Source organism: Aquarana catesbeiana, linkage group LG02, assembly GCF_042186555.1.
Source record: "Aquarana catesbeiana isolate 2022-GZ linkage group LG02, ASM4218655v1, whole genome shotgun sequence".
Classification (NCBI taxonomy): domain Eukaryota; kingdom Metazoa; phylum Chordata; class Amphibia; order Anura; family Ranidae; genus Aquarana; species Aquarana catesbeiana.
In genome coordinates this window covers 145,236,774-145,261,069 of record NC_133325.1, presented here as the reverse complement: position 1 = coordinate 145,261,069, position 24,296 = coordinate 145,236,774, and the positions used below count along the sequence as shown (strand labels likewise).

Sequence of the window (24,296 nt, the reverse complement as noted above, 5' to 3'; positions counted from 1 at the left end):
AAATTGGGCCAAAGTGTCAATATTTTGTGTGTCCACCATTATTTTTCAGCAATGCCTTAACACTCTTCGGCATGGAGTTCACTAGAGCTTCACAGGTTGCCACTGGAGTCCTCTTCCACTCCTCCATGACGACATCATGGAGCTAGTGAATGTTAGAGACCTTGCGCTCCTCCACCTTCCGTTTGAGGATGCCCCACAGATGCTCAATGGGGTTTAGGTCTGGAGACTTGCTTGATTAGTCCATCACCTTTATCCTCAGCTTCTTTAGCAAGGCAGTGGTCATCTTGGAGGTGTGTTTGGGGTCATTACCATGTTGGAATACTGCCCTGCGTCTCAGTCTCTGAAGGTAGGGGATCATGCTCAGCTTCAGTATATCACAGTACATGTTGGCATTCATGGTTCCCTCAATGAACTGTAGCTCCCCAGTGCCGGCAGCACTCATGCAGCCCCAGACCATGACACTCCCACCACCATGCTTGACTGTAGGCAAGACACACTTGTCTTTGTACTCCTCACCTGGTTGCTGCTATACACGCTTGACACCATCTGAACCAAATAAGTTTATCTTGGTCTAATCAGAACACAGGCTTTTAAACTGGGGGGGGTCCAGACATAGAGATAGCCAGTGTGGAATGTATTTCAGTGGGTAGTATTGGAGGCATTGGTGGTAGGTTGACTAAAACATCTAAACCCATGGTAAGTATGGTAACAAGTCCTATTTTGCAACCTCAGAACACCCAATAAGGAGGTAGTATGCGTCTGGACAAAACTACAAGGCATGTTCACTAATGGCAGGAGTCTGGCGGACAAGATGGGAGAACTAGAGCTGCTACTGTATGAGGAGGAATTCGATTTTGTGGGAATTTCAGAGACCTGGTTCAATAGCTCTCATGATTGTCTGGCAACCATTCAAGGGTATTCCCTATATCTCAGGGGCAGGGAGGGTAAAAAGGGAGGTGGGGTATGCCTGTATATCAAAAATGATATACAGGTGAATGTGAGTGATGACATCACTAATGGAGCAAGGGAAGAGGTGGAATCCTTATGGGTAGAGTTACAAAGTTACAAAACCAAGGAGAAAGTAATACTAGGAGTATGCTATAGGCCCCCTAACCTGAGGGAGGAGGGGGAGGTCGACCTCCTATCACAGTTTGGAATGGCGGCAAGGATGGGGAGTATAATGGGGGATTTTAATTATCCAAACATAGACTGGGCGGAAGGAACCGTGCATTCATCTAAGGCTCTCCATTTCCTAAATGTCTTACAGGACAATTTTATGGGTCAGATGGTAAATGCACCAACAAGAAACAATGGGGGTTATTTACTAAAGGAAAATCCACTTTGCACTGCAAGTGCACTTGAAAGTGCACTGAAAGTGTACTTGGAAGTAAAGTCGCTGTAGATCCAAGGGGACGTGCAAGGAAAATAAAAAACAGCATTTTAGCTTGCACATGATTGGATGATAAAATCAGCAGAGCTTCCACTCATTTCAGATCTACCCCTTAGATTTATAGCAACTGCACTTCCAAGTGCACTTGCAGTGCAAAGTGGATTTGCCTTTCGTAAATAACCACCAATGCATTACTAGACCTACTGAATTTTAACAATACAGACTTGATTGCAGATGTAGAAATACGGGACAACTTAGGAAACAGCGTTCATAGGTCAATTAGTTTCAGCATAAATCACACAAATAGGAAGCATAAGGGGAATACAGAGACACTGAATTTCAAAAGAGCCAATTTTCCAGAAACAACGCTCCTTGCTAGAAGATACTAAATGGGATAAAATCTTAGGAATAAAGAACACGGAGGAAAAATGGGTGTGCTGTGGGAGCATAATAAATAAGGGTATTAGTCAGTGCATCCCAAAGGGTAATAAATTTAAAAGAGCTAATAAAATCCCTTGGTGGCTTCACACCAGCGTAAAAATTCATATAAAAGCAAAAAGGAGAAGGCCTTCAAAAAATACAAGGCTGAGGGAACATCATCAGCATTCCAGCTGTACAAAGAATGCAATAAGAAATCTGTAATCAGGGCAGCTAAGATAGAACATGAAAGACACAGCGAAGGAGAGTAAGAAAAATCCCAAGAAATTCTTTAAGTACATTAATAGCGAAAGAGGGAGGACAGATCATATTGGCCCCATAAAGAAGGATGAAGGGATTCTGGTTACAAAGGATGGTGAGATGGCAAATGTTTTGAATGTATTCTTCTCCTCAGTCTTCACAAGGGAAACGGGGGCTTCAGTAACCAAAACTGCAATGTTTATCCTCATGACACGTCACAGGAAGCACCACCATGGTTAACAGAGGATAAAATCAGAAACAGACTTGAAAAACATAACATGAATAAGTCACCAAGACCAGATGGCTTGCACCCGAGGGTCATTAAGGAACGTAGTCAAGTAATTGCCAGATCATTGTTCCTAATTTTTACAAACAGTTTACTGACTAGTATGGTGCCTGCTGATTGGAGAAAAGCCAATGTAGCACCAATCTTTAAAAAAGGACCGAGATATATCTCTGGGAACTACAGGCCAGTTAGCCTAACATCAATAGTATGCAAGCACTTTGAAGGGATGATAAGGGACTATATACAAGATTTTAGTAAGGAAAACGGTATCATTAGCAGTAATCAGCATGGATTCATGAAAAATCGTTCTTGCCAAACAACTCTACTAACCTATGGGGAGGTGAGCTGCCATCTAGATGAAGGAAGGCCTGTAGATGTAGTGTATCTGGAGTAGTAGTGTATCTGTAGTGTTCGATACAGTTCCCCACAAACATTTACTATACAAGCTAAGGTCTGTCAGCATGGAAAAAAGGGTAAGTACCTGGATTGAAAACTGACTACAAGGGCAAGTTCAGAGGGTAGTGATAAATGGGGAGTACTCGGAATGGTCCAATGTGGAAAGTGGGGTCCCTCAGGGTTCTGTCCTGGGACAAATCCTATTTAATTTATTCATAAATGACCTGGAGGATGGGATAAACAGCACAATTTCAGTATTTGTGAACATTACTGCAACGTCATATGCTGAATATTGGCATGCATTAAAAAGGAATTAACTCCAGAGATAAAATGATAATTCTCCCACTCTACAAGACTCTGGTCCGGCCGCACCTGAAGTATGCCGTCCAGTTCTGGACTCCAGTCCTCAGGAAGGATGTGCTGGAAATGGAGAGAGTACAGAGAAGAGCAACAAAGCTAGTAAAGGGACAGGAGGATCTTAGTTATGAGGAAAGATTATAAGCACTGAACTTATTCTCTCTGGAGAAGAGAGGCTTGAGAGGGGATATGATTTCAATGTACAAATACCGTTCTGGTAACCCCACAATAGGAATAAAACTTTTCCATGAAAGGGAATTTAAAAGATACTCGCGACCATTCACTAAAATTAGAGGAAAAGCGATTTAACCGGAAACAGCATTGAGGGTTCTTTACGGTAAGAGCCGTAAGAAAGTGGAATTCTCTTCCACAAGCTGTGGTTTCAGCAGGGAGCACAGATAATTTCAAAAAACTATTAGATAGGCACCTAAACGACCACAACATACAGGGATATACAATGTAATATTGACATAAAAGCGCACACACACATGTTGGACTTAATGGACTTGTGTCTGTTTTCAACAATACCAACTATGTAACTATGTAACTATGACATGGTTCCAGTAATCCATGTCCTTAGTCTGCTTGTCTTTAGCAAACTGTTTGCAGGCTTTCTTGTGCATCATCATTAGAAGAGGCTTCCTTTTGGGATGACAGCCATTCAGACCAATTTGTTGCAGTGTGCTGCGTATGGTCTGAGCACTGACAGGCTGACCCCCCACCCCTTCAACATCTGCAGCAATACTGGCAGCACTTATACGTCTATTTCCCAAAGACATCCTCTGGATATGACGCTGAGCACATGCACTCAACGTCTTTGGTCGACTATAGCGAGGCCTGTTCTAAGTGGAACCTGTCCTATTAATCCGCTGTATGGTCTTGGCCACCATGCTGCAGCTCAGTTTCAGGGTCTTAGCAATCTTCTTATAGCCTAGGCCATCTTTATGTAGAGCAACAATTCTTTTTTTTCAGATCCTCAGAGAGTTCTTTGCCATGAGGTGCCATGTTGAACTTCCAGTGACCAGTATGAGAGAGTGAGGGCGATAACACCAAATTTAACACACCTGCTCCCCATTCACACCTGAGACCTTTTAACACTAACATTGGGGAAGGAAAATGGCTAATTGGGCCCAATTTGACATTTTCACTTAGGAGTGTACTCACTTTTGTTGCCAGCGGTTTAGACATCAATGGCTGTGTGTTGAGTTATTTTGAGGGGACAGCAAATTTACACTGTTATACAAGCTGTACACTCACTACTTTACATTGTAGCAAAGTGTCATTTCTTCAGTGTCGTCACATGAAAAGATATAATAAAATATTTACAAAAATGTGAGGGGTGTTACTCACTTTTGTGAGATACTGTATATGAAAACTGTGCTGAAGGTTAAATATCTTGTTGCCTATAGCAAACAATAAAATATATAGATTTGCCAATATATCTGTCTATACCTTCACGTTATACAGTATAACTAGCAGATTTTCTCCAGGCCTCCTATAAGTTCAGTTTCTTCTGTTCCAGCTTTTACCATGATTTGTCTCAATACTCATTGACATACCATGTAAACATTAAAAAGAGAGGCCACACTCTAGAATACGATCCTTCAATCAATTTTATCGATCTAAGGCAGGGGTCTTCAAACTTTCTAAACAAAGGGCCGGTTTACTGTCCTCCAGACTTTACGGGGGCCAGACTGCGGCCATTGGGAGTAGAGATTATCCTAGCGTCAGTGGGAATAAAAATGCATCTTTGGTATTTGGGGGGGGGGGGGGGGGGGATGGTTCCCTATCGCTGGCGTAAGTGGGAGAAATAGTGCTCCATCATTGGTGTCAGTTTTAGGAATAATGTCCCATCATTGGCATCAGTGGGAAAAATAATGCCTCATCATTGGTGTCAGTGGGAGAAATAGTGGCCCATCGTTGGCATCAGTGGGTGAAATGGTGCCCCATTGTTGGTGTCATTGGGAGAATTGGTGCTCCATAGTTGGTGTCAATGGGAGAAATAGTGCCCCAGTGTCGATGTAAGTAGCAGCAATTGGTGCCCCATTGTTGGTGTCAGTGGAAGGTAAATTGCCCCAAGGGCCGGATACAGGCAAGTAAAGGGTCGCATTCGGCCCCCGGGCCACAGTTTGGCGACCTCTGATCTAAGGAGTCCACACACGGCCCAATAAAATCTACCAGTGACTTGTTCTGGATTCTGTTTCTTGCTACACTGGTGAAAAAAGTAATGTTTCATACCACCACGATATACAGTTATAACCAGCTCCCGGCCTCCTATAAACTCAGTTTTCCCCCCAGGTGCCAGATGTCATCATGGTTCACAAAAACGTAATGATATATCATGCAAACAAAAAATGGAGGCCACACTACAATATGATTCTGCCATCAACTTTATTAATAGTCCGCATACAACCTACCTCAGCTCCTCCCTCTGACATTGTTCACTCGCTCAGAACTTACTTATTTTTTATTTTACTGCCAGGCCAAATTTTTCACTTTTTACACACATGCTAAAATTAAAAAAAAAAAAAAAACAAGTACCTGGCTGTTTTTCACCTTTTCACATTTAAAATGTCAATCCTCCCAAAACATATGTCCATTCTGATACAAAGTACCTGGTTAGACCACCTATTATCTTCTTCCATGTCCCAGGGACTCCAGCAGTCTCTGCATATATGCAGCTTACCTGCCAACTGAAAAGAAGCCTGCTTTCAGGGTATCAATAAATACAGTTACTGGTGGGTTACTTTGATAAATTGGATAATTTTTTGTGATGAAAAGCTTGTTGAGTTTATTGAATTGCCTGAGAGTAGGGATGAGTTCAGATGTGTTCAGATCCTAGTCTGGACCCACCTGAGCAATCTTACCAAAAAGCTGTCATCTGTACTATGCCAATCATAAACAGCCGAGGTATTCCCCTCTGCAGATATAAAAGAGGCATGTATTCGTGCAGCTGAGGGGCAGGAACCGCCTCGGCTACTTATGATTGGTTCAGTACAGTGACATCTTTCTGGCAGGATCACTCAGGTGGTTTCAGACTAGAATTCTGACATCCTTACCTGCTAGTTGCCATTATTGTGGCCAGTTTAAGACTTCATGGCAGGAGATCCTGCCACCAGATGCTCAAAGAGATCTAAGAGAAAGAAGAGGGTGGAGGGGTGGAGAAACAAATTATGATCACGTGCAACTGAAATGCTATTGTAGGTGTTCACATTTTTTCTTCTAGTAGCAAAAAGTTTTGAATAGCTAGCCACTGGTGTGATATAGTCAAGGTTCTTCCACTGGTGATCCTAAAATCTAATCTGCTGGTGTACACAACAATTGACTCAATCCTACTTAAGAGTGCAAAAGGTCTGACCACGAGATAAACTACCTGTCTGTCCAGTCTCTCTTCACACATCCCCAACATACTGCATCTTTCCTTTTCCTTCTTAAATGCAGGATGTAGGCCTCTATATAGTGTATACAATAGAAAACTATACACACAAATGCTAGTAAATATCCAAAGTTCCAGAGACACTAAAGTACATCCACAGGATGGCTTTGTACCGTATGCCTGTTGTGACCAGCAGCTACACAATCACAATGGTTACATTTTCTAACAATTTTTTTTTTTTTTTTTTTTAAATATGTTTTTTATTTTTAGTTTTTTGGTGGTTAGAACACCTGTCATATTTTTATTACTGTCTGTGTCCTGGAGAGATATACCTTATCTTTTTCTCCTGGTGACTATTGTCTCTAGTACAGAAAGTGATGGGAAATCCTAACTTTTTGAGTCATCACCAAAACAGAAATTAGAGTGGTAATCTTCCAGTAGAGACGTTGTTCTGGTGACAACTGTATAAAGGGATTTTTACTCACATCCTCCTGTGTCTACAGTACAGGAAGTGAAGGAAAATCTTCCCAGTGGGACACGGTTGGCAAAAAAAAGAAAGCAAAACCTTGCCATAGAGTACACAAAATAAAAATGTATACCGTACTTTTTAATTTTATGTACCCTAATGTAGATCGCATTTACCTTTTTTTCAAGGCATGCTCTGGATATTCGAGAACACTATGAACGCAAGTTACAGAGGGCGAATACACTATATGTGGAACTGAATTCTCTCATGCTTCAACTGGAGCTAAAGGAGAAGGAGCTTCTCAGGTGGGTAAAGAGCAATCTGAATTTGTTTGGAAACACAATTATATTTTACAAAGTAATTATATATTATGAGTTTAACTTGACAATTTTGCTTGATGAATGGGTATCTGTTGGATATTTCAAAGGCTAAGATGCATTTATCAAACAGTGTTGCTCTAAAGCCTTATACACACGATCGAATTTTCCGCAGACAAAACCTTGGACTTTTGTCCGAAGGCGTGTGCCTGGTTTTTGTCTTGCATACAAACGGCAAGGAATTGTCGGCCAACAAATACGAACGTAGTGACGTACTACGTGTTTTTTCAGCTCTTTAGCACCACCCTTTGGGCTCCTGCTGCTAATTTCGTGTTAGTAGAAGTTTGGTAAGTGTTGATTCGTGCTTTTCAGTTCGCGCTTTTCATTTCATGCTTTTCAGTTCGTTTCTGAATGGCTGTTCATCAACCAGACATGTTGCGGAATCAGAGAAAATAACGTTTTATTTATTAGTGGCCTTGGAGTTATTGCTTTGACCCAAGTCCAGTCCAGGAACAGGAGGAGGAGGATTTCTTGGACCAAAAATTGGTTGCTTTATTAATCGTGATCAATTATGTCATATGCCTTTGCTGCGGGAGCTCCAGGAGAATTATCCGGATGATTTTCGGAATTATCTCCGGATGACGGACCCCTGCTTTCACCAACTCTTGGCATTGTGGACCCCCTATATTAAGGAGCAGGACACATGCATGAGGCTTTTATTTTATTTTTTGGTTGAATAATGATTTGATTTGGTATATTTTCTATATTTTTGGATGCATAGAATGCACTTTTTGGTTAAGTTCTATTGGCAGATAGCATGTCTAATTTTATTTGTTTTCTTTTTTTAATGACTAATAAAAAAAATAATACTTGGCTATGTGTTTTACTTCAAATGACAGATTGGGAGTAGGCAGTTACATTTAAAAAAATACAATGTAAAATTGACAAGGGACACCAACAAAGTTGTATCTTTGATCTTAAAAACGACAGGATAATGGTGTTGTGGTAACTTGCCCAAAAAAAAAAAAAAGCATAATAATATTATTCTTGATATCACTAGAAAATAAAAGCCTTTTAAAATACGTTTGGCTGAACTCCGTCAGTATCACCAGCAAAGCGGCTTCATTATCATTATCCCATTAAAGAAGAAGAGAATTGTGCGCTGCATTTGGAGATTTCATAATTTGCTGTGTCACGAACGTCAATTCTCCATTACGAACGCTAGTTTACAAGACCGACCGCTTCTGGCTCGTCCTTGTTTCAGAGCATGCATGTTTGTACTTTGGACTTTTGTCCAATGGACTTGTGTACACACGATCGGAAAATCCTACAACAGACATTTGTCCGCGGAAAATTTTAAAGCCTGCCATCCAACATTTGTCCACGGAAAATCCGACAATTGTCCGATGGAGCATGCAAACGGTCGGATTTTCCGCCGACAGCCTGTCATCACACATTTCCTGTCTGAAAATAAGATTGTGTGTACGAGGCTTAAGACAGCCTTTTTTTAACTAGGTTGTCTTGGCAAAATGCCCAATAATTGCCCAAAAATTGTATACTAGCCAGTGGGTGAATCAAGTCTACCTGTTAGTTCCACAAAGACACGGATTTTCACTGTGCACCAAACTTCACAGCCTTCTACAACCTTATAGCCACTTCTAGCCATGATGTCATTGATTGATAAGAAGCATGTTGGGTGCCTACACAACATCTCTGTTTGCCCTTGTGTGCAAAGGTGTATTTGCTTTGGAAGAATAAATCACTTCTGGCGTTGGTTGTGTGGATATTGTTGCATTCTGTAAAACTTTTAGGGTGCCTTGACTGAAAAAAGGATGAGAAACACTGCTCTAGGATATGTTTTATAAAGCACAATATGAAAGCCAAAAGCAATAGGCCCTTTTCAGGTAGGTGTTCCAATCAGGTCCACCTGTCAGTTTTTCAGGCAGACCTGATCAAAAGGTCCATTCATCCCTAGAGACAGGCGGAGGGGATTGCAGGTAGCCGCGTGTAAACAGACAGTGGAGTCCATTTCCTCCCTCTACAAAGCGGACATGGAGGTGTTATCTGCCTGCTCCGATCAGCAGGGGATCAGCTCACAGATCCCCTGCTGATTGCAATGGAATCTGCCCCGTGTGAAAAGGGCCATACAAAGAGGTTGATTTACTAAAGGCAAATATACTGTGCACTAGAAGTGCACTGCAAGTGCAGTTGCTCTAGATCTGAGGGGAAGCTCTGAAATGGGGGAAAGCTCTGCTGATTTCCATCATCTAATCATGTGCAAGCAAAAATGCTGTTTTTTATTTTCTTGCATGCTCCCCTCAGATCTAGAGCAACTTATCTTAATGGTTCTTGGGTGTCCTCAAATGGTGAGATAGGTGTCCAAGGGTCTGTCTATGGTAACAGGGAGCCAACTAGGGAGAAGGATGGAACCAACATGTCCCTTGTTCAACAAGACATGAGATGCTGGTTATTGTCCTTGCATGGATAGATGTTCTAGATGTTGGTTTTATACAAGTATCTCTGGTACTTTCTGATATTGTTTATTATTTTTTACTTTAATAGTCTCAGTAACCCTTTGGCCCCTTTCGTACGACTGTGGATTCGACTTTGCCCTACAACTTAAAGTCCGACTTCAATGAACAGGGATCCAACTTTGATCCCCAACAATACTAGGCACTGTCTGGTATGAATCTTTAGGGGGAACTCCATGCAAAATGTAAAAAAAATACAAAAAACTGCATGGGTTCCCTCTCCAAGCGCAAACCAGGTCCTTCACTTTGGCATGGATTTTAAAGGGAACCCCCACGCCGAAAAAATGGTGTGGGGATCCCCCCTAAATCCATACCAGACCCTTATCTGAGCACACAGCCCGGCAGGTCAGGAAAGGGGGTGGGGAGGAGGGAGCGCCCCTCCCCCCCTGAACCATACCAGGCCGCATGCCCTCAACATGGGGGGGTGGGTGCTTTGGGGCAGGGGGGGCTCTGCCTCTGCCGGTTCTTCTCCCTTCTCCGGGTCTTCTCCGCTCTCCGGGTCTTCTCCGCTCTCCGTTGATGTCTTCTAGCCCTCTCTGGTTCTTCTCCCTCTGTCCGGTGTCTTCTCCCTCTGTTCTTCTGATGTTGACTCAACGCTCTCTCCCACCCTAATGCTGGGTGCGTCGTGTGCCACTACTAATATTGCTCGGATAAGGGTCTAGTATGGATTTTGGGGGGACCCCCACGCCATTTTTTCAGCGTGGGTGTTCTTCTTAAAATCCATACCAGACGGAAGGGCCTGGTAAGCTCTTGGAGGGGGAACCCATGCCGCTTTTTTTCTTTAATTTGGCGTGGAGTTCCCCTTCAAGATCATCAGAACACAAGTCGCATGCCAAAGTCGAGTCAGTTAATACAGCGATCTGACTTTGATCCAGCTTCAGTGATATTCAATGGGCTGAAGTAGGATCAAAGTCAGACCAAAGTAGTGCAGGGACTACTTTGAAGTCGGCACGACATGAAGTCGTACTGATATGAATGGTACTCATTGGAAATCATGGGGAATGACTTGTCATGCGATTTTGCAGTCCCAAATTGTAGGACAAGTCGTACAAGTGTGAAAGGGGCCTTTGGCCTACAGCTCAGTTTATTTGGTGTCCTAATCCAAATATATACAATAATATCCAAATATTTAATTAAAAAATTCAAACTCTTAGTTTGCAAAAAAGGAATTGTAGTTTGGGGATATTAGATTGAAGTTTCTGTCCAGAAAAAAAAGAATGTGTTAAAGTGGGGTACACACTATAAGAAAATCGGACGAACGATCGTCCAATTTTTTTCGTTGTTTCACAGCAAACCGATGAACGAATATTTGTATGAAAATTTTGGTACGACAAAGGCTTTTTTTGTTGTTGTTTATTGTTTCTAATCTTGCACAGTCTTTTCTGATTTTTACGAAAATTGTACAAAAACAGTACACATTAAACGAAAATCGTTCATTCGAGAAAAATTTTGGAGTTTGTCCCTTCGGAAATTTTCGTACGAAGATTCGGAATCGGCTGTCGAAAGTTGTGTACACACTATACGAAAATCGTACGCAAATTCTTTGGATGAAATTGATCGCCCATTTTTCATATAGTGTGTACGAGCCTTAAGTCATATACCTTTTTTGTTATCATTATTATTATATGTAGTGAATGCCAAATGAATCTGTAGTGCTAAAGAGTACATTCTCCACAGGAGTATAGTAGAAAATAAAACCAATGGAAAGCCTGTTATGCTCCCAAGAGATTTCATTGAAGTACATTGCATTGTATGCCTAGTGAAATGCCTCTGTTATTTACAGGAGAGAACAGACTCTGGAGAAAAAACACCCAGCCATTCTGCGACAGCAACCCCGGCCATCAAGCACTGTGGAAAAACTAATCAAGAAAAGAAATGTACCTCAGAAATTGTCACCACATGGAAAGAGGTTAGTGTGTAGTGGGAGCAGCAAGAGCGATAGCCCCATGCCTCTATCGCGTCTCAGCCACAGCGGGGCTGTGCGGGATTTCCTCCTCCTCCACTCCAGTACTAGGAGTCACCCCCTCCCCCTGCATTGTACCCGGGAAGTGACGGCGGCTCCTTTGTATATGTACAGCTCTGAATGTGTCACTGCACACACCATTCAACTTCTCCATGGGGGGTTGCTGCCTTTAGTTTTCTTGGCTGGTTGTCTCCATCTGCTGGAGGGAGGTGATAGAGGGTCTGTGTTTGGGTCCCCCTTGATCACCCCCCTGCAGTCCTTCTAATCTTAAAGTCTTTGTTACTTGGAGGGGGGGGGGGGGGGGATTCCTGGATAGGGATCTTCTATTATTGATTTCTGGATCGATGGGAGGGGTCCCTTCTAATTACCCCAATGCACTGCTCCTGTTCAGGGGTCTTCTTCTCCTGGTGGGGAGGGCAGTATTCCTAGATGGAATCACCCCAATGCACTCCTCTTGTTAAGGGGTCTCCTTCTGGGAGTGGCAATATTTCTGTAGGGATGGGTCCTTTCTAATTACCCCCATTCACTCCTCATCCTCTTGCTATGGGGTCTCCTTCTCCTGGAGTTGGGTTAGTATTCCTGGATAGATAGAAGGGGGTCCTTCAAATTACCCCCATGCACTCCTGTTAAGGGGTCTACTTCTCCTGGAGGGGGGTCAGAATTCTTGTATGAACGGAAGTGGATCCCTTCTAATCACCCTCCTGCACGCCTCGGTGGTGGGCAATCTCTAAATATTACCCCTGTAAACCTAGAAGTGTGTGTGTGTGTGTGTGTGTGTGTGTAGGATGGAGATGACTGTATGTGTAGGATGGAGATGACTGACTGACTGTGTGTGTGTGTAGGATGGAGATGACTGTGTGTGTGTGTGTAGGATGGAGATGACTGACTGTGTGTGTGTGTGTGTGTATGTAGGATGGAGATGACTGTGTGTGTGTGTGTGTGTGTAGTATGGAGATGACTGACTCTATGTGTGTGTGTGTGTGTGTGTGTGTAGGATGGAGATAAGTGTGTGTGTGTGTATGGGATGGAGATGACTGTGTGTGTGTGTGTGTGTGTGTGTATGTGTGTGTGTGTGTGTGTGTGTGAAGATGCTGATGACTGTGTGTATGTGTACAGGGTGGAGATGACTGTGTGTGTGTGTTTGTGTGTGTGTGTGTGTGTGTGTAGAATGGAGATGACTGACTGTGTGTGTGTGTGTGTGTAGGATGGAGATAAGTGTGTGTGTGTGGGATGGAGATGACTGTGTGTGTGTGTGTGTAAGGATGCTGATGACTGTGTGTATGTGTGTAGGGTGGAGATGACTGTGTGTGTGTGTTTGTGTGTGTGTGTGTGTAGGATGGAGATGACTGAATCTGTGTGTGTGTAGGATGGAGATAAGTGTGTGTGTGTGTGTGTGGGATGGAGATGACTGTGTGTGTGTGTGTGTGTAAGGATGCTGATGACTGTGTGTATGTGTGTAGGGTGGAGATGACTGTGTGTGTGTGTTTGTGTGTGTGTGTGTGTGTGTGTGTGTGTGTGTGTGTGTGTGTGTAGAATGGAGATGACTGACTCTGTGTGTGTGTGAGGATGGAGATGACTGTGTGTATGTGTGTAGGATGGAGATGACTGTGTGTGCGTGTGTGTGTGTGTGTAGAATGGAGATGACTGACTCTGTGTGTGTGTGTGTGTATAGGATGCAACCCATGAATAAAAGCTTGGAGGGCAGCTGGGCGCAGTGCTGTATGCTTCCTAGTATCACCCACACTCCATCAACCTGACCCTGCATCTTGGTCACGGTGAGTGAGACAATCCCATCTCCCTCATACAGCACTCCATACCCCACTCTATCCCCTGGGGGCAGGGACCCTATCTCCACTAGGAAAAGAAATCCCATCTCACCTAGGGATGAGGACCCTATCTCCCCTAGGGATGAGGACCCCATCTCCCCTAGGGAAAGGGACATCATGTTCCCTGGGGATGGAAACCTCATCTGCCCTGGGAACGGGGATCCTATCTCGCCTAGGGACAGGGATCACATCTCCCCTAGGGACAGGGACCCCATCTCCAGAGCATACAGGCTGAGGGCTGTGTCCTCAGTCTCCTTTCTCTGCCTCAAAGGTGGAACATCAGATGTCTGCTTAGACCCCTGATAATTCACCAAAGCCTCTCAGCCAGGCTCCTAAAAAAATTGTAATAAATAATAAAAAAAATATTGTAAAAAAATATATGAATAAAATAACAAAAATAAAAAACTACAGATACCAGTGGCGGAACTACAGGGGTCGTGGGCCCTGGCCAGGGGGGGGGAGCTCTTCATGGGTTCTTGCATCGGGACCCTGTTACGTCACTGATATAAGTCTAGGATATATTGACGATCTCTGTTGCATTTTGGTTGCTTTGCTGCATTGTTTTCTGACCTGCATACTGCAGACAATGATAAATCATGTACCCAACCATGGGGGTTCTAATTTTAATGGAATCACCAGTAAGATTTCTTTCTCAGTTTACATCAGAAATTTTTAGTAGCAGTAAGTTAGAGAAGTGAACCATTAGTTAAAGCAATATTACATTTTTTTTGTTTTATTTCTAGGCCAGATATTTTGAAATCTGAAGTGTCTAAAGACTTTGTCCTGTCCCCCTCAACACCATCTGGTTGCCAGAAACTGCCACCTTCTCCAGGACGTGGTCGTCGGGGAAAGCCTCGTTATCGTAAAGCAAAAGACATGGTCAACCTGAGGGCAGCAGTGACTCCAGAGCCAACGCCACAAAGTCAGCCACCACCTCGTGACCCACACCCCTTATCTTCTTCCAGCCCCGATCTGCTTTGTACCCCATTGGAAGCAGAGGCTCGTAGAGGCAGTCAAAGTGCAGAATGCTCTCCAGTCCGTTCACTACCTGGACCACCAAGCCCTGACTCCCCCTCAGGAAGAACTTCTGGAGGCAGAGCAGCTAGAGGTGGACAACATCTGACACCAGCAGCAATGCTCTACAGAGCTGCTGTAACTAGAAGCCAGGTATGTATTTAAAACTTTAGTTCACAGAAGACTGATAAAATCCGAGGGCATATTTCAGAATTCTATACTATTTTGACTAATGCCTCTGTCAAGCAGGATTATATGGAAAAATGGGAGGTAGACCTTCAGGAGACTCTTAAGCTGGACGAATGGCACTCTAAAGCTCAGGAGGTCTCAAGATCTCTCATTAATACCTCTATTGTTGAAGCGAATTATAAAGTGCCTTTGAGATGGTACATGGTACCAGCTAGGCTGGCAAATTATATATCGGGAGCGTCTCCCCTGCATTTCCACGGATGCGGGCACGAGGGGACGATGTACCACATTTGGTGGCAATGCCCTAAGGTAAGGCTTTACTGGATCAGGGTGTACAACTTTATCTACACTCTCATTCAAGTAAACCTTGTCAAATCCCCGAGACATACTCTGCTTGGCTGCAAGGTGGAGACAGCTTTGAGGCCTCAGAGATATCTTATAGCCTTTATATTCATATTAAAAAATCACTATTGCAAAATCTTGAAAATCAGCCATCTTGCCATTCGAACAGCTCAAGCACAAACTTTCCTGGATTATGCTCAATGAGCGAATGTCAGCGATCTTGAATGATAAAATGCGGATGTTTGAGAAAGTTTGGGATCCATGGCTCAAATACCTGACGGGAGATCCTCGATCCATACCCGACTAAGCTAGGTAAGATTCAGGTTGGTGGGACTCGGCGCCCGGGGGTCATACCCTACTTTTCCCCCCAACTCTCCTCTTCAGCTCTTCCTTTCTTCCTGTCTTCTCTTTTCTCAGGTCACCTTGCCTATCCCCTATAAATCTAGAAGTGTTGCAACTTCCTCAATGTGTGAAGGCCGCCTCCTGGTTGACGAGGGGGGTGGCTTCCTTTTCTTGGAAGTATAAGTCCTTTTAAAGAAACGTATACAGTTGTTATTAGGTGCATCCCCCCAGTCATTGGGGTTTATGAGCTGACCCTAAGCTTGAAATGCAATAAGTAGTTGCTCTGTCCTTTAACCGGTTCCCGACTAGCCGCCGCAGTTTTACTGCGGCAAAATGGCACGGGTGGGCGAAACGACGTTACCTTACGTTGGTTCGCCTTTTGACCAGTAGGGTGCGCACCCGCGGCTCGGCGCCGGAGCCGATGCGAGTGCCCGGCGGGCGCGATGACCGCCGGGCACCCACAATCGCTCGTGACAGAGCGAAAACTGGGATCTGTGTGTGTAAACACACAGATCCCGGTTCTCTCAGGGGAGAGGAGACAGATCGTGTGTTCATACCAAGTATGAACACAGATCTCTCTCTCCTCCTAGTCAGTCCCCGTCCCCCCCCCCCCAGTTAGAACACACCTAGGGAACACAGTTAACCCCTTGATCTCCCCTAGTGTTGATCCCTTCCCTGCCAGTGACACTTATACAGTAATCAGTGCATTTTTATAGCACTGATCGCTGTATAATTGTCACTGGTCCCAAAAATGTGTGAAGAGTGTCCGATCTGTCCGCCGCAATATCGCAGTTCTGATAAAATCGCTGATCACCGCCATTACTAGTAAAAAAAATAATAATAATAAAAATGCCATAAATCTATCTCCTATTTTGTAGACACTATAACTTTTGCGCAAACCAATCAATATACACTTATTTTTTTTTTAACAAAAATATGTAGAAGAATACATATCGTCCTAAACTGAGGAAAAAATTAGTTAAAAAAAAATGGGATATTTATTATAGCAAAAAGTAAAATATATTGTGTTTTTTCAAAATTGTCGCTCTTCTTTTGTTTATAGCACAAAAAATAAAAACCGCAGAGGTGATCAAATACCACCAAAAGAAAGCTCTATTTGTGGGAAAAAAGGCATCAATTTTGTTTGGGTATAGCATCGCACGACCGTGCAATTGTCAGTTAAAGCGACGCAGTGCCGAATCGCAAAAAATGCTCTGGTCATTAAGGGGGTAAAACCTTCTGGGGCTGAAGTGGTTAATGTACAATGAGCCTGGGAAGTGCCTCGTAAATGTATTATCTAGAATTTTGAATAAGTTCTGTGGTCACCCCACATTGAGATTACAATCTCTAATGACTGAAGAATGCCCTTTTTATGTGTTCTTTTATGTCTAAAACTGTTCAGACCTATTACCCATTCAGTGAGTATTTTATATTGTGGATGAAATGCATTTTTTATGGTAATTTTTGTATTTTTTTGTGAAATACTGCAATAAAAAAATATTAAAACACAAAAAAAACCTAAAAAAACTCCAAACTGTAGTTCCATAATATGAGGTCTTGTTTGGGAATGTTGCAGTTCTCAGACCATTAAGTAAGTGAGCGAGAGAGGGTGGGCATTTACAGGCATGTGAGAGTGGTTGGATGTATGTTGGTTGTGTCTGGGTGGACCAGTGAGGAGTCTTGAAGTTGTCACAGTGTGAGATTTTTTCCAAGTGTAGTTTATAAAATAGAAATTTAGTGTGCAGTGGGTGCAAGGTGCATTTGCATTTTCGAATTACATAAAAAATCTTCCATCCAACAGATGGATACCATCAATGCAATTGACACCACAGTGCCAACGCCCATATGATGCTTCAGGTACCATTACTATGAGTACCTTCCCAAAGGTCCAACATTAGAGGAGCACTGTGTGGGCATGAGGTTTTTTCTTTTAATGCTTGTATGTATGGAGCCTTACACTAATGTCTGTAGACAACATTGAAAAGTAATTCTAAGTCATTTGTTTGTTTAACAGAAGAGAGGTGTGTCCTCTGAAGAGGAAGAAGGAGAGGTGGACAGTGAGCTGGAAATGGAAAGGAAACAAAGGTAAGTGATCATGGTCTTAGATGATGGTTAAAAACAAGCCAAAGGTTTTGGATTTGGGCAATCCACTTAAAGTGTGCCAATATAATAGTTTTTGTATGATACATTGTTACATACTTATTGAGGTTGAATTACTAAAAGCAAATAGACTGCACACTTTTCAAGTCCAGTTACTCTGGAGCTTAGTAAATAAAGGGAAGCTCTGCTGACTTCCATCATCCAATCACCTGCAAGCAAAAGTGCTGTTTTTTTTTTTGTTTTGTTTGCTTGCATGTGATTTGTAGTCTTTGCAAAGTGAAGCTTCACTTTATTTACTTAGCTCTGGAGCAAATCCTCTTGCAAAATGCACAGTCTATTTGCCTTTAGCAAATTAACCCCATAGTGCCATAATTTCAGCACCCTATTTCATATATATTCAGATATATAGGCTTTTTCCTTAGTGGCTGTCAAAAAGTGCATTTTATTCAATAATCTTTAGGGTTCAGTGATCTAACCAACAGAGCTGCTTTAAAATAAAGGAACCAGTAACTCATGACTGCATTACTAAGTACAGTTGTGCTCATAAGTTTACATACCCTGGCAGACTTTATGATTTCTTGGCCATTTTTCAGAGAATATGAATGATGACACAAAAACATTTCTTTCACTCATGGTTAGTGTTTAGCTGAAGCCATTTATTGTCAATCAACTGTGTTTTACTCTTTTTAAATCATAATCACAACAGAAACTACCCAAATGACCCTGATCAAAAGTTTACATACCCTGATGATTTTGGCCTGATAACATGCACTCAAGTTGACACAAAGGGGTTTGAATGGCTATTAAAGGTAACAGTCCTCACCTGTGATCCGTTTGCTTGTAATTAGTGTGTGTGTATAAAAGGTCAATGCGTTTCTGGACTCCTGACAGACCTTGCATCTTTCATCCAGTGCTGCACTGACATTTCTGGATTCTGAGTCATGGGGAAAGCAAAAGAATTGTCAAATGATCTGCGGGAAAAGGTAGTTGAACTGTATAAAATAGGAAAGGGATATAAAAAGATCCCCAAGGAATTGAGAATGCCAGTCAGCAGTGTTCAAACTCTAATCAAGAAGTGGAAAATGAGGGTTTCTATTGAAACCAAACCACGGTCAGGTAGACCAACTAAAATTTCAGCCACAACTGCCAGGAAAATTGTTTGAGATGCAAAGAAAAACCCACAAATAACTTCAGGTGAAATACAGGACTCTCTGAAAACATGTGGTGTGGCTGTTTCAAGTTGCACAATAAGGAGGCACCAGAAGAAAGCCATTACTACGCAAATGCCACAAAGTATCCCGCTTACAATACGCCAAACAGGACAGAGACAAGCCTCAAACCTTCTGGCACAAAGTCATTTGGAGATGAGATCAAAATTGAGCTTTTTGGCCACAACCATAAACACTACATTTGGAGAGGAGTCAATAAGGCCTATGATGAAAGGTACACCATTCCTACTGTGAAACACGGAGGTGGATCACTGATGTTTTGGGGATGTGTGAGCTACAAAGGCACAGGATATTTGGTCAAAATTGTTGGCAAGATGAATGCAGTATGTTATCAAAAAATACTGGAGGAACATTTGCACTCATCAGCCAGGAAGCTGCACATGGGATGTACTTGGACATTCCAATAGGACAATGATGCAAAACACAAGGCCAAGTCGACCTGTCATTGCTACAGCAGAATAAAGTGAATGTTCTGGAGTGGCCATCTCAGTCTCCTGACATCAATATCATTGAGCCACTCTGGGGAGATCTCAAATGTGCAGTTCATGCAAGGCAGCCCAAGAATTTACAGGAACTGGAGTTTTTTTGCTAAGAGGCATGGGCAGTTTTACCATCTGAGAAGATAAAGAGCCTCATCCACAAATACCACAAAATACTTCAAGCTGTCATTGTTGTTAAAGGGGGCAATACACGGCATTAAGAACTGGGGTATGTAAACTTTTGATCAGGGTCATTTGGGTAGTTTCTGTTGCCATTATGATTTAAAAATAGTAAACACAGTTGACTGATAATAAATGGCTTCAGCCAAACACTAACCATGAGTGAAAGAAAGGTTTTTGTGTTATCATTCATATTCTCTGAAAAATTGCCAAGAAATCATAAATTCTGCCAGGGTATGTAAAATTTTGGGCACAACTGTACAAGCACAATACAAGTACAATAAGCAAAGACTCCATGCACATACACAATACACAACTTAGAATATTAATGTTTGCTAATTCATATTAGTTGATTGATATATGACACATATACACTATCCACAGCCAGCCAGCGCCTCACATACCCTCTCCCTCTGCTCAGACCTGTGGGAAGTAGCACAATTTGCCAATATACAGCCGATTAATGGCTGTCCATTAGCATTTTATTGTTGGGTCCCTGACCTGTATTTCCCACAAAAGACTTAGGCTGGCCATATTTTATACAATTTACTTGTACAATTGTCGGTTTTTACCATTTACCAAAATCATATAATATGAGGTCAGACCTAAACACTTTGAATTTGTATGGTAATCAGGCAGGCCCTTGCACTACAGAGTTGAAGGTAAATTTAAAGGAAATTGAATAAGAAAATTGTATAATGTATGGCCAGCTTTACAGTAGGCCTCTTGGGGCTCTCCTCTTAAAAGGGTGTTAGCACATACCACTGCTCCACGGACAGTATCTCACAATCAGCAACTCTCTCAAAGATACAGAAGCGAGCTTCAACTCCTCCTTCAGAGACAGTTTCCGTATTGTGCTTTGCAAGAGCTGGCGAGGTCTAGACATCAGCTCATGCCACCATCTGCCTCTCTAACAGAGCCTCTATCTGCTGCTGTAGAGACAGGTTCACTTGCTGTTGTGCCTTCAAAGAGGCCTGGAGGGCTTTAGTCAGCTGTTGCATCTGCTCGGCAGTTAAAGTGATTGTATACAATCACCTTGTAAAACAACCCATTCCGTTTAAAATAAAAATGAAAGGTAAAATATTTTGTTTAGACATAAAAAACCCATTATAAATACCTTTTTTCCCTTTTTAATAAGTGATCACATTCCCTCTGCTCTCAGCTGCATAAAAGCTGGGGGAAGGAGAAGCAGCAGTACACTGGACTTTCCACTGAATGGTTGTGCAGCGGGGGGGAGGGGGGTATCAGGACATGTCTGATCATTGGAGGAGAGTACACTAAGTTCCCAGCATAGCTAGAGAGCCGACCACGCTGTGCTCTCCTGTAGTTTGGTCAGTTTTTAATAGAAAAGCAGAGGGACTGGCAGGAACACCAGGGATTTCACACAAAGGAAGCAATAAAAGGGGGACAGGATACTTTCTCATACAAGTACATGGTATAGGTGTTCTGTCAATTATTGCAAATCATCGGATAATGCCTCTGTCGATCTGCGCATGTGCAGTAGTGACGTCACTCCAGCTAGTCTGCCGATTAGCGGGTGTGACGTCAACACTGCGCATGCGCAGATCGTCGGAGGCATTATCCGACTATCTGCCATAATCGACAGATCAGTGGGATAGTCAAGAGGGGTGTTATGTTGGAGCATGCACAGTACAAAGAGTGAGCAGTGGGCAGTTTGAGGGGAGAAGCTGGAGCCCATCTCCATGGTACCAGCGCAGTGTATCATGAAGGAGAATGGTGGAGGGGAGCTGAGGAAGAACAGTGCAGTGGCTGGTGTTCTGTCGATTACTCATGCTTTGCTGATCGTCAGATAATGCCTCTGACGATCTGCGCATGCGCAATGTTGATGTCACGTTAGCTGATCGGCAGATCAGCTGGAGTGACTTCACTACTGCGCATGCGCAGATCGTTAGAGGCACTATCCGACAATCTGCAGTAATCGGCAGAACATATCAGGGCTATGAAGTGTTGGGGTAACAAATGCTTTAAGCAGGTTGTTTCTTGTTGGTTAGTATTACCTCTCTTTAATTTATTTATAGCTGTGCATGCCCCAGAGTGGGTGCTTTGTAGTATAGAGTAAGGTACCACGCTGTGCAGAGAGAGCTTGATGAAGCAGTGTGGCTTCCACATAGATTTGTAAATGCATGCCACTGACACCTTTGCTTTTAATACAGAGGGATTGATTTACTAAAGGGAAAAAAGCTGTGCACTTTGCAAGTGCAGTTGCTCCAGAGCTTAGTAAATGAGCAAAAACTCTGCTGACTTCTATCATCCAATCATGTGCAAGCAAAAATGCTGTTCTCTTTATTTTCCTTGCACATAATTAGGTACGCTCTGCAAAGTGAAGCCTTACCTCATTTACTTAGCTCTAAAGCAACTGCACTTGCAGAAGGCAACTGCACTTTGCAAAGTGCACAGTCTATTTATCTTTAGTAAATCAACCCCATAGTGTCACAGTTGGCCTTGCACTCTTCTGTACTGGCTTTGGACATTAGTGCGGGACAAGTTGTTAAATAAAGCAGACATCTGTTTTCATATAAGGAGCTTCTAGAATCAATAAACCTAATTAAAATTTCTGCCTACATTGGAATAGGGAAGCAGGTATTGCACAGGCCAGGACCTGGCACTTTAACCTCCCTGGCGGTATGATTATTTCAGATTTTAGGTGCTGAAAGCGGTACAATTATTTTGCACAGAAATTTGGCGTTTTATATTGTAGGCCTGTAATTCTTAGGAATAATTCACTTAAATCTGTCCAAACAAGAGTCTAGTAGACATCCCGGGTATGATAAAGTTTGAAAAATGAAATAAAAAATGATAATATAATAAATAACTATAAATAATTATACCAAATAATAATATAATAATAATTAAAATGATTCAATAATGTAATCAAATCAAAAACACTGAAATTTGCTCAGTTGCAGAATTGTTGCTTTCGTTACTTTTAGTGTTTGATGACGGATGTCCCCACAAATCACTATCACTCAATTCTGAAAGTGATTCTAATTTATTATCGCTGTTTTCTAGCTGGTCTAAAACCACTTTTGATGTAAAGGGACAGTTTTTGTTGCTATGGACAATCTCCAGTTTCCAGGCAGAAAGAACAGTTTTTATAATATAAAAGTGCATGCAGGACACTGGACAGACCACTAGGGGTAAAGGGGATGTGTAATTATTTGATACAGTACTGTAATCTGTAAGATTACAGTATACTGTATCTATACTGTGTGTTTCACTTTTTGAATTTGCCGCCGAACTCCGTCCCCGTGCGTCGCAACGCTCACAGGGAACGGAGCTTGGCACTGTGAATCGAGCGAGACACGGCAGCTCGCAGATCACAGAGGGGAGACATCGAAGGATCCAGGGGACAAGGTAAGTAACCTCTACATGGATCCTGTGATGCGATCCCGAGTCTGGCTTGGGGATACCGCTTTGGGTATTGAAAATCCACCCTGAGCCAGACTCAGGAATACCGCCAGGGGGGTTAAATAATGTTATGTCTATGCCTGCTCCTTCTATTACATCAGTACACTGAGCAAGGCAGGCTCCTACTACATACATTATAGGAGCAGAACCTGTCCCAGGTCTGCTTAGATGTGATATGTTAAGGAAGAAGAATTTTCACATGCAAATTCCTCTTTCATATTGTTGCTTGGCTAAGTTCATCCTAAAAACAGACTGTTTTCCTAGTTTTTTTTTTTTTTTTAAGAGAAATGGTGAATGTATTGTAAAACCTAAAGTGTCCTGCTCAGTTTAGTATATTGATTGTTTCATGGTCCTGTGCAGGTGGCAAGCAGGGATGTCCCAGCATCAGTCTCCAAGTTCAGAAAACCTATCAGATGGGGAAGAAGGGAACACTACAGACCTTTCTCACAGTGTCACCCCTGATGTGCTCAGCACCAACACGGATGAACGTCCAGATGAGCGCTCAGAAGACCTTGCATCCCAAAGCTCAGAGCCTCCATTGGATCTCCTGACCCAGTCTGATGGCCTGTCTGAAAAAGAAGCTGTAGTGCAGAAGGTGAAGACACAGCTTAGCAATGAACAAACGGCAGCAGAGGTGAGCTATAGGAAACAAAATAGCATGAAATCATCCAGGGACATAACGCTGAATTTCATGCAGATATAAAAACATTGGTTGCTTTTAGCCTCCTGTAATCCCCTACATAGCTGGGCTTTGTGACTGGTAGAGGAGGGCCAGCACTAAAAACCAATAAGACTCTACTGCTCCGTACATGTGTTGACAGGGGACGTGCTAACAGGAGGAGAGAGCAGAGTGAATAGAATAGCTCATCAGCCAGTATGCTATGCAGTTGCAGCACCAAGAGGGTTCAGAAACGGAAAAGATCCGAGGTACAGCTCACTGGCACCATGGCTGGTGATTTTATTGGCTGCAGGATAGTAAGAGTACTGTGTATAGCTTGTTGCTACTCCTCCAGATCAAAAGACTGGCAATAAAGAATCACAAATATTTTGGCAGTTCCCTTTTAGTGTAACTAGAAATCATAGGATGCTGTAAGAAAATTAAATGGGACCTCACTGAAAAAAAAAAAGAAATACAACAGACTGCTTCTATAACATTGATATTCATGGGCCTATTGCACAGATAAAGCTGGTTGTTTAGTGTTGGTGGTCAGAAGTTTATAGCACACTAATCATGCCCATTAAAAGAGACGTATGGCCAAAGCTTTTTAGACCATGGTTCTCTTGTGGGTCACAGGAGTGCCCTTGTTTATGCTCTACTCTGACCCAGAATCAGCCCATAGCGGGTAAAGGGATTGAAGAAGACTTGTGTAGGTTATATATTTTTCCCGTACATGTGTACTTTGATT

At 42.6% G+C, this 24,296-nt stretch overlaps 1 protein-coding gene across 4 annotated transcripts in view; it reads left to right on the top strand.

Moving 5' to 3' along the window:
* MAP3K12 (mitogen-activated protein kinase kinase kinase 12) overlaps positions 1-24,296 on the top strand; it is a 231,223-nt gene that overhangs the window by 194,021 nt on the left and 12,906 nt on the right. For all 4 annotated transcript variants that reach the window (XM_073613598.1, XM_073613599.1, XM_073613600.1 and 1 more), the window contains 5 exons: positions 7,138-7,254; positions 11,581-11,706; positions 14,330-14,753; positions 17,488-17,558; positions 23,251-23,524. In XM_073613598.1, the coding sequence (XP_073469699.1) occupies positions 7,138-7,254; positions 11,581-11,706; positions 14,330-14,753; positions 17,488-17,558; positions 23,251-23,524 (1,012 nt within the window). The remainder of the gene's footprint in view (positions 1-7,137; positions 7,255-11,580; positions 11,707-14,329; positions 14,754-17,487; positions 17,559-23,250; positions 23,525-24,296) is intronic.